At 45.1% G+C, this 15,822-nt stretch overlaps 1 protein-coding gene across 1 annotated transcript in view; it reads left to right on the top strand.

Moving 5' to 3' along the window:
* Window positions 1-15,822, top strand: part of MYO15B (myosin XVB) — a 44,702-nt gene that overhangs the window by 12,950 nt on the left and 15,930 nt on the right. Inside the window, exons 15-36 of the mRNA XM_068655452.1 lie at window positions 236-367; window positions 547-672; window positions 1,186-1,263; window positions 1,610-1,758; window positions 1,877-1,922; window positions 2,293-2,417; window positions 2,551-2,816; window positions 3,107-3,371; window positions 3,885-3,978; window positions 5,622-5,702; window positions 7,828-7,885; window positions 8,954-9,084; window positions 9,189-9,284; window positions 10,716-10,951; window positions 11,035-11,207; window positions 11,833-11,905; window positions 12,350-12,556; window positions 12,665-12,744; window positions 12,934-13,031; window positions 13,208-13,295; window positions 15,428-15,538; window positions 15,715-15,809. Coding sequence (XP_068511553.1) covers window positions 236-367; window positions 547-672; window positions 1,186-1,263; window positions 1,610-1,758; window positions 1,877-1,922; window positions 2,293-2,417; window positions 2,551-2,816; window positions 3,107-3,371; window positions 3,885-3,978; window positions 5,622-5,702; window positions 7,828-7,885; window positions 8,954-9,084; window positions 9,189-9,284; window positions 10,716-10,951; window positions 11,035-11,207; window positions 11,833-11,905; window positions 12,350-12,556; window positions 12,665-12,744; window positions 12,934-13,031; window positions 13,208-13,295; window positions 15,428-15,538; window positions 15,715-15,809 — 2,808 coding nt within the window. The remainder of the gene's footprint in view (window positions 1-235; window positions 368-546; window positions 673-1,185; window positions 1,264-1,609; window positions 1,759-1,876; window positions 1,923-2,292; window positions 2,418-2,550; window positions 2,817-3,106; window positions 3,372-3,884; window positions 3,979-5,621; window positions 5,703-7,827; window positions 7,886-8,953; window positions 9,085-9,188; window positions 9,285-10,715; window positions 10,952-11,034; window positions 11,208-11,832; window positions 11,906-12,349; window positions 12,557-12,664; window positions 12,745-12,933; window positions 13,032-13,207; window positions 13,296-15,427; window positions 15,539-15,714; window positions 15,810-15,822) is intronic.

A 15,822-nucleotide genomic window follows, 5' to 3' on the forward strand; every position in this document is an offset into this window, starting at 1 on the left:
CTTTCACAGCTCACTTTATTACTCTGTTTATCAGAGCAGCTTTTCTCACTTAAGTAAGGAAAATAATTAGTGGCTTTAAAAGACGTTTCATAAGTCAAAACCAGATAATTCTAAGCAAGTTTCTAACAGCAGTGAAACACTAGTTTCCTGAAGAATAAACCAAATCCCACCGTTAACTCCCTACTTTGTTCTTGTTTTCATGGCTGGATTTGTCTGGTTGGCCTTTAACGTGTAGGAGGAATATAGCCAAGAGCAGTTAGTTTGGATTCCTGTCTCCAAGATGTACGATGAGTCATGCCTAGATGTCATTGCTGCAAAACCCCATGGCATCTTGTGTATCCTAGATGACCAAACTTCACTTACTCAGGTGAGCTCTTATCTTCTTTTGTGATCCCTCTCACAGGATGGTTATGGCAAGGCAGTTGCACAGATTGACCAGAGACTGTTTACACAAATTATTGCATGCTTTTACCTTCCATTTAACGGTGGCTTTTCAGCTACTGAATATGTTGCAGTAATGGGAAACATTACTCATCTCCTTTACAGGCCACTGACCACACTTTCCTCCAGAAGTGTCATTACCATCATGGAAACAGCCCTTGGTACACCAAGCCCAAGCTGCCTTTGCCGGTCTTCACCGTGAAACACTATGCAGGCCCCGTCACCTATCGGGTGAGCCAGTTGGGGACTTGGAGCAGTTGGAGCAATAGGCCATGCTGTGGGTGTCCTGATGGAGCAGTTCTGAGGATAAAGCCTTCTATTTGTAACTGCACATCCATCTAGAGCAGCCCTCTATCAAAAATGAGGAGATTCTTGTTAGTAGAGGCAACTAAACAGCCTCTAGGTCAAAACAAAATAGGTAGTGCCCATGATTACGCAATAGCCTACTTTTCTTGATCCAGAGCCCAGAAAAAGCCAGGAAAACTGTTGCTGCTGAAAGTAAGTGAGGGGGTCAAAGCCTGTTGGACAATGTGAAGGGGAAAAGGAACAATCGCTCCAAAAAGCAGCAGCCACTGTCTCCTCTGCTTTTGGTGGCACTAGGAACAGCAAGTCATTCTGTAGGGCTTGCTTCTTGTTCCACCTCTCCAGTTCTCTTCTCCAAAGAGAGGTGTGTGCATGGAAGGGTGTTTGCCTGTCTGTTTTCTTGGTCTGAACTGTGCATTAAATCAGGCTTTACCTCTGCAGGTCCACAAGTTTCTTAATAAAAACCGTGACCAGCTGCGTCTAGAGGTGCTGGATATCTTCTCCCAGAGCCGCCTCAAGGTATTGTAGTGGTTGAGGATGAAGGTCTCTGTTGCTGTTACCTAACAAGCCCTTCTGTTTTCATGTGAGAAACAGAAAGACCTTGGACAGGTGTCGGGGGAAACTGGAGGAAATGTGAGAGAAATTTTGTTCTACTGAAGGACACTTGGGAATTGAGCAAATCTTCTTTGGCTGCAATTTATGCATTTTTTTTTTTATATAAGACTTACAGACTGCCAGAAAGATACAGATGTGGTTCCTGGCCCTGCAGGGGGCAAGGGAGACTAATTCCCCAGTTTTAGATGGAAGAGATTTGTTCTTTCCACATAGTGGAAGGAACTTTGGTAAATTTCTTTATTTTTTCCAGGTGGTGTCTCACATTTTCCAGAAGGCTAAAGCTACCTACAGTCAACAAAGGGATCTGGGGGCCAGGGGCAAAGGGCTTAAGCCCCGGGCCTCTACACTGGTGTCCAAATTCCAGGAGTCTTTGCAGGACCTCACAGCCAAGCTGAGAAGGTGAGAAGTGCTCATTCCTGTGCTGGGCTGATTGCTGCACCCAGAAATATGTGAATTCTTCTCAAGTCAGCACAGAGGAGAGGATGATGAAAGGTTCTTCCTTTCTTCTGTTTTGCAGGAGTCATACCTTCTTTATTCGGTGCATCACTCCTAATCCTAAAAAGGTAGGGCAGCATCCTGAGCTCCTTACAGAGTCCCTCAGTTCTTTGAAATCCAGTACTGTGCAGCAGCTTTCCTTTTGCGTTTGGGTTGGGACTCCTTTTCTTCATTTGATAGCTTTAAATTTTTTGTCCCCTTTCTCTGTTTTGTACTCTTCCCTGTGGCCATGTGAGCTGACCATATGCTGGGGGATAAGAAGCATGTCCAGTGTCAGCTGGACACCAAAGGGTGTGTTGGGTTTTGTGTCTCACACCCATAGAGAGATCTAACCAAGGGCAGGACAGTAGAGGGAGCCCCTTTTCTCAGCTCCCTGCCCTCTGTTTTTTCTTTCTTTGATCTCATGTTTTCCATTTTTCTTCTGTCTTACATTCACAGTTGTCAAATATCTTTGATGTGGAGTACGTCACTTGTCAGCTGCGGCATTCTGGGATACTGGAGGCCATCCACATTAAAAAGGAGGGATATCCAGTCCGTCTTCCATTCCAGAACTTCCTAGCCAGGTACAATGATATATTGGCTTGGGATTCCCAGGCCACTCAAAGCCTGGATGAACTTGTCAGCACATTGTGATTTATCCTCCTCTGAGGATTCCAGTTACAGCCCTGGCTTTCCTCATATCAGTGTCTCTTCCAGGTATGGCCTCCTGGCTGGGCAAGGGCACAGCTGCTTGGAGAAGAGAGAAGTCTGTGTGGCTGTGCTGTCTCGTGTGGTGGGGAGCCCCTCAGATCTTTATCAGATTGGAGTCACAAAGGTGGTGCCTATAGAGAATCCCATCTTAATTCCACTGGCCCAGCCATTTATTCATGGGCTGTCAGTGAACACTGAGCAGCTTGGCTCTCCTGCCCAAAGAAGGGGAACATTGCATGCCTCCACCTCCCTTTTGCTTTGTCTTGTCTCAAGTACGGAGGAAAAAATTTTAGCATTTCAGATAAAAAACAGGAGGGAGGCTTCAGGATGTTTTAGTAGTATGACCACCTCCTTTATCCTCCCAGCATTCCTTGGTGGAGGCCTGGGCTGCTGGTTTTCCTGCTTAGTAACCTTCATCACTCTCCAATTCCCTGCTTCTGAACCATCCTCCGCAAACACATCTACCTCTGTCATGTGGGCCTACATCTCCTGCCCTTTTCAATGAGGAGAGTGCAGTTTCCTTAGCAGGGAACCTTATGGGCAGTAGAGGCTTACTAGTAAGGAGGGAAAACAAAAACTTTTGCTATTGATTGCCTCTTAGAGAAACTGGCTGCTTTTGTCGTGGTTCAGAGACTCTTCCCTTTGCCTCAGGTCTTTCTGAAGGAGAAGGCCTGGCAGCTGCTGGAGAGACGATGGAACCAGAGGCAGAGCTGGGCCATTGTTACCCTCCAAAGGAATTTCCGATGCCTCCTCCACCGCAGGCGCTTCCGTGTCCTCCAGGAGAAAGTCACAATCATCCAGGCTCACTTCCGAGGTTATCAGGCAAGGTCAGGAGACAAGGAGACAAGGTATAGCCCTTTGTCCTTGCCTAGGATGGCAAGGTGAGGATGTGCCTGGACAGGCCTCCCCTCACGTTGGCTCCCAATCTGCTCTGCAGCGGGGAATTCTGTTGGGTCAACTGTTAATGGAATGGCTGGAGCTTAATGGTGATCAGCAGGGCTGCAGAGGCAGTTCCTGATGAGAACAGGTGTGCTGTAGGCTTTGCTGTAGGTGGAGGAGAGATTTCCCAGCACTGAGCAGAGGTTCCAGTAGAAATACAGCTGTTATCAGAACTGTTATAGTAGCCTGCTTTGTGGTAGTGCTGATACTGTGGTGGTTAGAGCAAAGGATGTAGAGAAAACATTTAAGAGAGAACCAGGCTTAACACACTAAGACCAAATCCTAGCTGACTGATTAGGTTGTTATATTTCGTCCATAGCCTTGAACTGAGTCCACAGTCTGCCTAAATTTTGGTGGTTTCCTTTTCATTAGCATTTTTTCCTCTTTTCAAATCCCTCTAGGAAGCGGTACAGGAGGCTGAAGAAGACTTTGGTGCAGTTTAATACCATGGTTTTAATCTCTAGGCATTTCATTCAAAGGAGGAAGCACTGCCAGGTAACAACACTTCTCAGGACCGGGTATCCTGCAGGAGCTATTTCTGCCCTAGGCAGAGAGCTAGTTTTTGGGTGAGGCGAGGGCATGGCAGGCTTTACAGACAGTTTATAGGAAATGATGCAATGAATTGGTAAAGCTGTCTTTCACTCTCTGGCTGAGATGAATATAGTCAAAAGAATAAAGTCCACAGGGACTGGAGCTTTATAAATATAAATGCAGCAGATCTGTATGCCTGTGCATGTGAGCTTCTCTAGGCTGCCACACACAGGACATGAGTTTATTACATCTTTGGTCTCCAGAGTTGCTGTTCAACTCAAACTGTAAGGAATCATTCTCTTTTTTGGTTGCCCAGCCCAATTCTGGTGTTTCCCCGGGTGGTGACTAAAATGCAGTATTTCTTCAGTCCGCCTCTTAAAGCTACCTCATGTTGAAGTCCTTGACCTTTTGGAAATCAGCTGGGCCCATAGTAGGGATGAGATTAAGATGGCAGTGATTTAAGAACATGGAAAATTGTGTACAGAAGAGAGCCTTGATAACTGTCCAGTGTGTTGAACGCATTTTGCACAAGCTGCTAAAAATAAAATAATAAAATAAAATAAAACCAAACAATCAGGGCAATCTTATTTAGGATAGTGATTAACATCTGTGAAGCTGGCAGCTTCCCAAGGCAGGCAAGGAGGGGCCCAGTGCAGCTGGTAGCGTGCTCAGCAAAGCATGGGGTGGAAGGTTAAGGCCAGTGTTGCTGGAAGACTGCAGAGGTACCTTCTGCCATGCCATGCCCGGAACAGTGTGTGCTCCTTTTCCTGCCCTTTCTTACCTGGACAGGATCCAGCTTTTCTTTCCATCAGTAACCACAACAGCACAGTTACTTTGAATCTGTTTCTGTTCCTCCAGTGTTTGCTTGATGAGGTATCTGTACATGTGTTAACAACAATAAAAGGTCTCAAAGTTCACCTGCTGCAAAGTTCCTCCTTCTCCCCCAGCCCTGCCCTTTGTACTTTAGCATGCCTACTGTCTTTGGCAGCCCAGCCCTCATAACCTCCCGTATAGTCCCTCCCAACATTATTCTGCAACAGGCAAGCAAGAGAGAGAGAGGGAGAGACTGAGACCCTCCTTTTTCACCTTGGGGTAGGAAGCAGGTGAGTGTTGAGTCTGGGAGGCAATAGTATAAGATGGGAAAGTGCAGAGCTGCAAGAGTTTGGCTCTTGGTACCCTTCCCGCCCCTCTAAAGGGGTCCCTCTCCACAGACAGCTTCCTCTTTCCATTTTCAGGCTGAATTACTGTAATCTTTAATGCTGGAGGAGACAGGCGAGTGTTTCTGACAGCTTGTGTGTCCTTTGTCCTTGGATACATCAAATGCCAGACAAGGGAGGAAAGGTGTGGGGGGGATGCTGGGCAGGTGGTGAAAGCTCTTACCGTTGGATTGTTTTGTGTAGAGTAAGTGGTGCTAAAGCAAAGCTGAAGGCTTTGCCCTGGCATCCCCTTTTCATATACCATTTTGAATCCAAGGAAGGCTCTGCAGCCTTTCTGTCGTTTTGTCTGCTGGAGCAGGACACCAGCTCCTGTCCAACTGCAGAGTCTGCCCCCAGAAATAGCTGGAAGTGATTTCATATGTCTTCTTTTCTCTCCCTTCCATATTCTAGCAGCAAGAGTTAGAGGAAGGAAAGCAAAGGAGGAGATCCCTGGCCGGTGGTGACAGGGAGAACGGTCTCAGCCAAGGAATGGTAAGTTGTCAAACGGTTTGTGGGAGTCTGAGATAAAACAAGCCAGCCTCTCAGGGTATTCCCCTTCCTCTATCCTTCCTCAGCCCAGAGTACCTTAGAGTACATATGTCATGGTGGAACAACAGGACTAAGCTCTGGAAATATTCTTGAGGGTTGTAGATTCTGCATAAAAATGTGCAGAATTGGGACATCCGAATGATTTAGCATCCCCTAGGAACCTTTCTTTCTGATGTGCCAGACTGAGGCCCTTGGTGTTTTTCTAATCTCACAAATCACTAAGGAAGGGAAGTGAGTGGGCTAATAAATTATTATTTAATTCTGTTCTCAGATCATGCTTGTATTTACAGTAAGGCCCATTTCACTTCAACTCAGTTCAGGGAGCTGGGAGAGCTCAGCAGTTTGCAGGAACACGTAGGCTGGAGGTGACAGAAACTTGATGCTGTTGAAATCAGGTCAAGAACAAGAACATGCTTGATATCTGGTGCTACATTATCCACTAAGCATTTTAAGAGTTTTCCTCAAAACCTGGTCCCAGTTTGGGATTTTCTTTTCTATTTATTAATACCAAGGTCTCTCGGGAATCCAGGAGTTTCACTTCAGGCTTCCTTGTTTGCTTCCACCCTTTTTGTTATTCCCTTACTGCTGTGTTTGAGACAATACCATGTTAGGGTTGCCCCTGGGTTGGGATTCAGTTTGAAATTGATGCAGTGATTTTTATTAGTGCTTTTGGTTCTAGACTGGCTTGATAATGCAGACAGCTGCTCTGAAAGGTTTGCTTGGGAGCAGTAAAACATCTGGAGAGTATGTGAAGCCTACGCGTATGCTGGAAACCTTGCAGCAGGGATGTAGTTAAGCCTGCTATAAAGAGCCTTTAACTGTGTAACTATCTCATTAGGTCAGCATTTTCCAATTTCTGGCCATAATCAAGCATCTCTAAGGTCGTGAGGCAGAGTACTGTATTTGTTTGCAGCACTGGATTGAATCTTTGGAGCTGTGAGGAAGAGAATTTTTGGTAATCCTTTTCTGTTGTGATGGGTAGGAATGAGACAGTTCTGCACAAATGTATTTATGGAAGATGTTCTACAGGAAGGTAGTTACTAAATGCTTTATAGCAATATAACTGCGTAGTGTACAGGGCGTTTAACCTGTATCAATTGCTATAAAGGAACACTGCTAACCGATGTCATTATTTGCATGTTTAGACTGAACATACATTCACTGTGATGAGCATAGCAAGGAAACTCGTGTCAACATCAGCCACAGTTTGGCATGGAATTGTTAGCAACAACAACAGGAGTACATAGCACTGGGTACTCTTAAAATATCATCTGCTTCCTCAGATGAGGATCCAGGAGTGTGAGATTTCTCAGCCTGCTACCTGAACACACCACTGAAAAGCTAATTTTAAGTCAAGCGTCTTATCAGGAGCAAAATCAAACAGATAGAAAAGCTGTGACTCTGTCTTTGCTGAGGGGTTATGTGAAGAGAGATGGCAGAATAGTATGCTGGTGAGTAGAGGCTTTACTATGCAGATGTTAAACAACAACAACAACAAAACAGGCTTTATTCTCTAAGATACTCATTTGAATTATCCCAGTACAGATCTGAACGTCCTTAGAAATCTCCAAAATAGCAATGTGCATCAGAGATCAAGATCAGCTATCTTCTTATTTGTGCTGTAGAGCTCTTGGATACTGAAAAATAATAGTTAAAAAAAAAAAAAAGAGGAAAAAAAAAGGAGAAAGGAGCAGGTGGAAATGGTTCCTTACCCTTAAAACACAATCTCTTCTGTGCAATATGACAAACTTGTTAGTAATGAGAGATGAGTCAAAGAAAGCCAAATTTCCTGTCTCTGCCCCCTGTGGCAGTGACTTTTGTCAGGAATTACTCACCTTTCCCTCCTGTGCTGACCCATGCCATGTACCTGTGTTAATATGCTACTCCCTTATTTTGTAATGTTTCTGAATATTGTATATGCTGAAATGACTGTTGCTGTTCAGGAGGTCAATCCTTGTTCCAACCAGCTGTTCAGAGGCAGCTTCACCCAGTCTGAGCAGAATAGCTCAGGGTTTATGGCGTTTCACTTCTGCTACCCCAGTGGTTGACTTGCTCACTTTCCCCACAGGATGTTGGGCTTCTGGAGATCCCTGCAGAGCTTGCTGCTCTGCTACAGGTAGCTGAAGGTGAGAAATCCTCTCTTTTCCTGCACTGTTTTATTTCACTGTTTATTTCCTTGTTTCCCAGCAGTGTATTATGTATGTGCCTTTTCTACCTGCTGTCTGTCACCTGGGTTGTATTTGATTTATTATCATTGCAGTGTAAATATGATAAAGACAAAAGGTATTGTGTGTGTTGTTTCCCAAGATGGCAGAGTGGAAAAGTGACTTGGGCCAGTGGGCAGCATACCAGATTAAAATTCAGTATCTTTGTTATCTTTTCAGCTCTGTCGTTGAACTTTGCTGATGTAACTGGTGACAATGATGTTACAAAACTTTTTGATCAAAGCTGTGTGACAGCAAAAATGTTTAATGAACACAGGTTTCTTGCAGAGCTGGATATCTGGGGTGTGAGATCTCAAACCCATCTGGCTTCTTCTCCAAAATCCTTAAAGAAATTAAAGGTTAAAAAGTCAAAACTAGAATTCTGGCTCTTTCAAAGAAACATTCATTTTTTAAATTGCAAATCACTTCTTCAGAAGTCCATTTTTTAAAAAATTAGAATGGGTTTAAATTAGAAATGGGTTTAAACAATGTAACAACTTAAAGGGAATGCTTTGCTTGGGATAGAATAGTTGTTTTGCTTTTTTTTTTTCCTTCCAAATATCACTAATAACTTCCCAAGCTGTTTACCTCATCTTGAACAATGTTATATTCGTTTCTGTTTCCTCTGTAACTCTGTACAATGTGTATGTTTAATTTGCAGATGGGTTGAGGTAAGATTAACCTCCTTGTTATGTTGGTATGGCATCTAACAAAATGACAGTTATATCTTGGCCACCTGTGTAATCCAATAAAAGGTATAATCAAGCAGAAGAGTCTTGTGAATTGGAGCAGACTGTGCACTGCACGCCAGATGTATTCTGGCTGCCTTTCTGACTGCTATAACACAAGGCCAGGTTGGATGAGGCCCTGGGCAACTTGATCTAGTGGGTGGCATCCCTGCCCCATGGCCAGGGGGTTGTAACCTGATCATCTTTAAGGTCCCTTCCAACTGAAGTCGTTCTGTGATTCTAAGACCTCTTTCTTTTGCAGGTCAATATAGAGCACAGGCCAACCAGATAACTGAGGCATTACCTCCAGAAGTCAAGATCAAAGATGATCTCTCCCTCCCATCCTCCATTAACAGCTACCCTTTCTCCTCCTTCATTAAGTCACACTTCCAGGTGGGAACTCTCTTTATTTCTCTTCATTGCTTCCCTCCCGGGGAAACATGCTATTCTAGTGATACCAGCCACAAACTGCATGTTTCTATCCTTTTTCTTTTTAGAATACAGACTTCCCTGCCCCTGGCCATCCCCTGCATTACCCCTTAACCCGTTTGGAAGCTGAATACCAGGAGAGTGCACTTGAGATCAACAAACTGGTAAGAGATGTCTTCCTTGACCAGGGCCTAGAAGAACAGATGCGCGTAAGACAATTCTTTGCTGCCTCTCTGCAACAAGATGCTTACAATACGTGGTGTGTGAAGAGAGCAGAATAAATTGCTGCTCCTTCAAAGTATTGGAGCAGCCTGACAGACGTCACATGAGGTGGTATCTCAGACATACAGTTAAGTTAGTATGCGATAGGGGGACAGTGAATTATTGTATAAAGTCTGGAACAAGGCAGGGACTTTGTCATCAAGAAAACTACACCTGGAACCACACCTTAATTCTGTAGTGTTTGCATAAGGAGGATAGTGTTACCACCTCTTCCCTGTGGATGCAAAACGCATTTCTTAAAGATGTGAAGTTTAGTCTAAGAAAATAGAATGAAACTGCAGATGATTTCTAAGCAAATGTGTTAACCTTTTTGAGAATTGCATGTTATTAAAATAAGCCCATTGGGAAATGTAATACCTAAAACCAGTGCCTTGTTTTGTCCTAATGATCTCAGTTGCAGAAGAATATAAGCTTCAATATCTTGTGGATAGGTTGTGTTTGAGCAGATGATTATTATTTTTCCTCAAGATCACATGATCTTTTCTCTCAATTGCTAATCAAAAAAATTAGTTATTTCTTTGGCAAAGACTGTAATACATAGGGATTTACTACAAAGAATTCCATGAGAACTAAACAATCTCCATCTCCTGGTTTTCTCAGTTGAATGTCTGTCATGCATACTACCATTAACCATTTTAAGGCATTATCTGAGGGAAAAAATATCCTCTCCAAAGCTGTCCATAGCAAATTTTAGAAAAAAAAGAATCTAGCGACATACTACACTGTAGAGGATGAAAGAAAAAAAAAGCATGTAAAATGGTGATATACATAGCTAAGAAGCTGAATCATTGCTTAAGTGTAATGTGGTTGAGCGTAATACATCTCATACTACTTGTTTTACTGTTAACCACACCAAAGTCTGCTTAACATTCAGCAGTTAGTGTTTCCTCATGTCTAGCTGCCTGAGCTTTTCATGACTATCAGCTGAGCATCAATTTATTTTACATATTTTTACATCTCAGCAGCTGTGGTCTCAGATACACAACAAATAGCCTGTAGTAAGTTGCTAGCAAGTTTGAGCTCTGGTGCTCAAAGAAGGAGAAATATTTTGCCCAAGAACAAATTCTGAGTCAGAAGAACAGCGTAAAGAACAAACTGAAGAAGACTTTTAGTCAGGGTCCTGTCCCTATGAGCACTGCCTCCCAAATTCCTCAGAACTTAGGTGGTGCACATAGCGTGAGAAAATGTGCAGATCTGAGAGCTCTTAGGCTCACAAACACCCTGGTGTTTACAGTTCAGGTTGTCACTTCGCAACACAATTCAGGCCAGAGGGTTGCAGTTAAAGTGCTCTCTTTCTCCCTGAATGCTTCTAGATTTTACGGTTCATTGGTGACCAGAATCTTGACGGCTGGCAGGAAGTACTTCTGGGCAACTACATTGCTAGGAAAGGTTTGGATAACGTGGCTCTGCGCAATGAAATCTTCAGTCAAGTGGTCACCCAGACATGGAAGAACCCAGATGTGGAGCACAGCCAGCGAGCCTGGGTCCTGATGGCGACTTTACTGAGCTCCTTTGTCCCTTCACCAGCACTGGAGAAGCCGTTGCTGAAGTAAGGAGGAGAAAGAGCTAGCTACACTTTCATTAAGATTAAGAAAAATGAGCAACATGCTAAAGGCAGTTTTCTTTTCCTAGATTTGTGTCAGATCATGGCATGGATGGCTTCAATGCTGTTTGCCAGCGTAAGATCTTGACAGCAGCACAGCACACAGACACTGCATTCTCCCGAGCCTATCCTCCCACTCAGCTGGAGTGGACTGCGAACCAGAGGAAAGGGAAGATGGTGCTGGATGTTCATACCTTTAATGGTAACTTGTGTTTCTAGTCCCTAAGGACTTTTCCAGTGCAAAAATCAGCATTCAGAAGATGCTTCCCGCAGTTTAGTGGAGAGTGATCAGACTGACTGCTTCTGGCTGGTGCAACAGTGGGGGATAGAAGCATCTGAATCCAGAGCCCAAACTCCAAAGTCTGATTCTGATGAGCTCAGACCTGCCACTCAGGCTGAAGGATAAGATTCTTCTGGGTTTGGGCCCATTTCAACAGAGGGCTGTCCTGGTTCTGCATTTCTCTGTGTTTAGTTTTCCCATTACCCATTACTGCATAGCCCATGCAAACCATGGTACTGCCTTTGTCACAGTGACTTTCTGAACCTTTCTTCCTTCTCAAATACTGGCTTATGCTGCCCCATGAGTGCATAGAACCTGTGTGAATCAGATGCAGATCATCCGTGCTCTGGCACCTTGGTCAGTGGGGTGGTGGCCCAAGTGAACCAGGACACTGCAAGGACTTTCAGCTGTCAGTCTGAAAGTGCTTTGAGATGTGCCATCCAGCTGGCCTTTCCAGCTGGGCTCTGCCTGTGCCCGGCAGAGCTTTGGTGGTGTTTTGGGTCTTGCTGGGAGGCTGTGTGTACTGACTCTTTGTTTTATGTGCTAGAGGAGAAGTTCTCAGCTGAGGTGGAGTCCTGGATGACCGGAGAGCAGTTTGCAGGCTGTCTCCTAAGCGCAAGGTACTGCCAGAGGATAAGAGATCTGGGGATGTGCAAGAGGCTATCGCTGGTTTTAGGGTTCAGATCAATTGGGGCTGCAGGTTGGAATTTTATATGGTCAGATGTGGAATAGCCACTCCTTACCCACTCCTGCTCATGGTCTTTCCCTATCCCCTTCCATCTGTGTACATGAACTGTGGGCCTCTTTAGGTACAGACGAATCAGTGGTGTGATCTGTCAAAGCAGCTTCAGAGAAAAGATTAAAAGAAAAAAAAAAAAAGACAAATACTGATTCATATATTTTCCTGACCCTGGGCACTTAATCATTGATTCACACCCTAAAGCTTAAGGACTTAAGATGCCAGGACAGACAAGGCAGGACAAAACTGAATGCAGTGTTTTCCTTCTTCTCTTTCCTCCTGTATATCCTGACATCCTTTTCCTCTTTCTTTTCCCTGTTACCAGGGGCTGTGATAAGAAGTCTCGAGGCTGGTCTGTCTCCATGTTTACTGGCAACATGTGGCAGGACTTGCTGGGCTGTGACTTTGTGCTGGACCTCATCGGAGAGATGGAAGATGTCAGCAACCCCAGCAGCACCTCTCAGTCTTCAGGTGGATACCCGATCACACCTGAAAGGGACAGAAACTTCTTCCTGAACTCTGCCATGGATTCGTGAGTCACCTTGTCCTCCTGCCCCAAAGCTTCTGGCCCTATCATCCAGTGGCCTATCTCTGTCTCATCATGCTGTGCTTTCCTTATCTTATTTTTTCCCTTCAACAGGATTCCCCCTGCCCCAGGTATCCAGGCCCCTACCTTTCCACCACCAAGCCTGCCTCCAGAGTTCAGCAATGCCCATCGAGGTGAGCTCTTGCTCGGGACTGTGAACAGCACTGATAAGATATGCCCCAGCCAGGAAATCAGAGCAGAGGGGAGACTCGTCTTGATGTAGAACAAAGGAGGGCTCCGCTCCAAAATATGACTGTCTAATAGGGTCCGGAGATGGGAATGTTCCTTACCTGCCTTATAACCTGACTCCTCTCCACTTGTAGATTCAAGATTCAGAGATGGCCAGGGGGAACCCGTAGGCTTGGATCACTATGTGGATGATCTCTTCAGCACTGTACTGCATCAAGGCCCCAGAGTTCCAGTAAGTCCACTGATGTTCCCCCTGATTTCTTCTTTGCAGCTCTTCTCTCCCTGTGACTCCTTCAAGTGTACCCCTGTCTATTAACTCTGCTTTTGCTCAGATATGCCTTTGGATGGCCCTCCCACTGTGAAGTCCATCTGCCTGAGCTCAGATAAAGCTGTTTTTTCTTGACGCAGGATTTGGAGAACAGGGAGAGTCTGACTGGACGCATGAAGGGAGGTGGGAAGATTGGACCCACACAGAGAGGAATGTTTCCTTCTACAGGTCTGTAAGGGGATGTAGACAGCTGAAAACACCTGCAATGGTTCATAAGCTTCAATGAGCAAAAGCCAAGGAGCCCCTCAAATGCTAATTGCTTTCTGGGCTCAGCTGATTCACAAAGAGCATTTGACTAGCCTAAGTCATCAGAAGTTGCGCTTGTTCCCAGGTGCTGGGAGGCAGATGCTTTGGGGAAGGTGCTAGGTAAAGTTATCACCTTTGTTCTGCTTTTAATTTCTCCCCCAAGTTGGTCTAGGGGTCAAGGCAGTAGATAGCTTGCTTCTGACCCAGGCCATCTCCTCCCTAGTGTACAGCACTCATAAGTTGTGTATTCACTTACTGTTCACCTTGTGCTTTCCCAAAATAGTTGCTGCCTTTTTCAAAGGAAGGGTTTTCATTTTGATTTTTTTAAATTGCTTCTTTTCAGAATTTCCCATCATCTCTAGCTATTCCATGGGTTAGTAAGTCTGAACTCTGTAGAGGTTCTGGTTTGTGTGTTTGGTTTCCTTACTTTTCTTTATCTGTACGGAGCCCAAGACTTGGCTATTCTCAGCAGGGTGGGGATCCCAGGCTATCTGTGGTGAACAGTCAGACTTGTTATTGTCACTGATAAGCACCAACCTGGATTGTAGTACTTGACTCTTCACCAAAATCATGCAAAACGTCACCTCGGGGAGGAACAGATAAGGTCAGCATATAAAAGAGTATTAGGAGTTAGTATTAAAAGTTAGTGTTAAGAGAAAAAAAAAACAGAGGAAAAAAGAGCAGAGGGTGGAGAGGAGGGTAAGAAGGAGTTGGAAACCTGGAAGGAGGCAGTTAGTGGGCTGTGCTCCTTCTCCACCAATACAGGGATGCTTTCTTGGTAAGCTCTTCACCCTTTGGCAAGGAATACTTGGGACAGCGTTTTATTAGCACTGTGTCGTGGTTTAACCCGGCTGGCAGCTAAACACCACGCAGCCGTTCGCTCACCCTCCCCCCTCCCTCTCTGGGACGGGGGAGAGAAATGGAAAGTGAAGCCCGTGAGTTGAGATAAAGACAGTTTAATAAGACAGGAAAATAATAATAACAAAATAATAATAAAATAATAACAATAATAATACAATGGTGATAATAGGAAAGTAATAATAGTATGTACAAACAAGTGATGCACAATGCAATTGCTCACCACTCGCTGACCGATGCCCAGCCTAACCCCGAGCAGTCCGGCCCCCTCCCCCCAGCTAGCCACCCCTATATATTGTTTAGCATGACGTCAGATGGTATGGAATACCCCTTTGGCTAGTTTGGGTCACCTGTCCTGGGTCTGTCCCCTCCCAGCTCTTACTGCACCCCCAGCCTGCCCGTTGGCAGGACAGAGCAAAAGGCTGAGATGTCCTTGGCTTAGTATAAGCACTGCTCTGCAACAATTAAAGCATCGGGGTGTTATCAGCACTCTTCTCATCCTAAGCCAAAACACAGCATTCCACCAGCTACTAGGAAGAAAATTAATTCTGTGCTAACTGAAACCAGGACACACTGTTATTGTATATTAGTGCTGTTGCAGTAAGTGTGTTTGTCAGTGGCAATTGCAAATCTGCCATGTCTGTCACCTTATTAAATACATTCAATTTTGTGAAACTGTCTCAGTGAAAGTCCTTGTCAGGGCTCTGAAACAGGCAAATGTTTGACTCTCTGATAAGTCCCCTTTAATGAGACACTATCTCAGTGATAGCTGAGGCTTTGGGATGGTTTCAGGAGCTCTGCATACTTGGCAGCTACTTGCTGCAAAGAGGCCCACATGGATTTGGCAGTCCCAGAGATTTTTGCCCATCCTTCAAGAGAAACCCTTCTCTGTAATCATACACAGGCATAATGTAGTCAGGAAGAACGTGGTGTCCTAAGCAAAACTGCAGTAGCAGGGTCTGCATCCTGCTAAGTCTAGCAGGCCACACATTTCTCTTTGGTTTCCTCTGTTCACCTGACTTTTGTGGTGTATCCTGCTGTGTATAAAGAGAGAAAGCATTTGCATGTCCCTGTGGTTGGTGCATGCCAAGAGAACCAGAAGTACGCAGCCTATGTGACGTGTTCTGTGGGACTGATCAGGGCTTCCTGATCTATGATTCCCTGAAAGTCCTGTACATGTGGCCTTTTGCCTCTAGGCTTCCCTGGAATGATGCAAACACCAGCTTACCAGCCCATGCCTTCGATGATGGGGATGCCAGCTGCCATGCCCATGATGCCAGGGGCAGGTGGGATTGCACCTATGCCAGGTAATAACTCAGAGCTTCAGTAACTGTACAGGGAAAGGGGATGAAAGGGTGGGCATCCTAACGGAGCCTGTGCATCAGAATATCAGGCTGAATGCACAGTGAGCTCTCAGCTCTGGGCTGCTGCTCAGGCAGCGTGGGGAATGATCGCCTGAGGGTGTTGTATGTGTCTTCTACAGCCATGGTTATGCCCCAGCCTGTGATGCCAGCTGTAGATCCCAATCAGTTAGCAGCACAACAGCAAGCCTTTATCAACCAACAAGCCATGCTCATGGTGAGTAGAAGGG

This window comes from Anas acuta, chromosome 18 (assembly GCF_963932015.1).
Source record: "Anas acuta chromosome 18, bAnaAcu1.1, whole genome shotgun sequence".
NCBI classification, from domain to species: domain Eukaryota; kingdom Metazoa; phylum Chordata; class Aves; order Anseriformes; family Anatidae; genus Anas; species Anas acuta.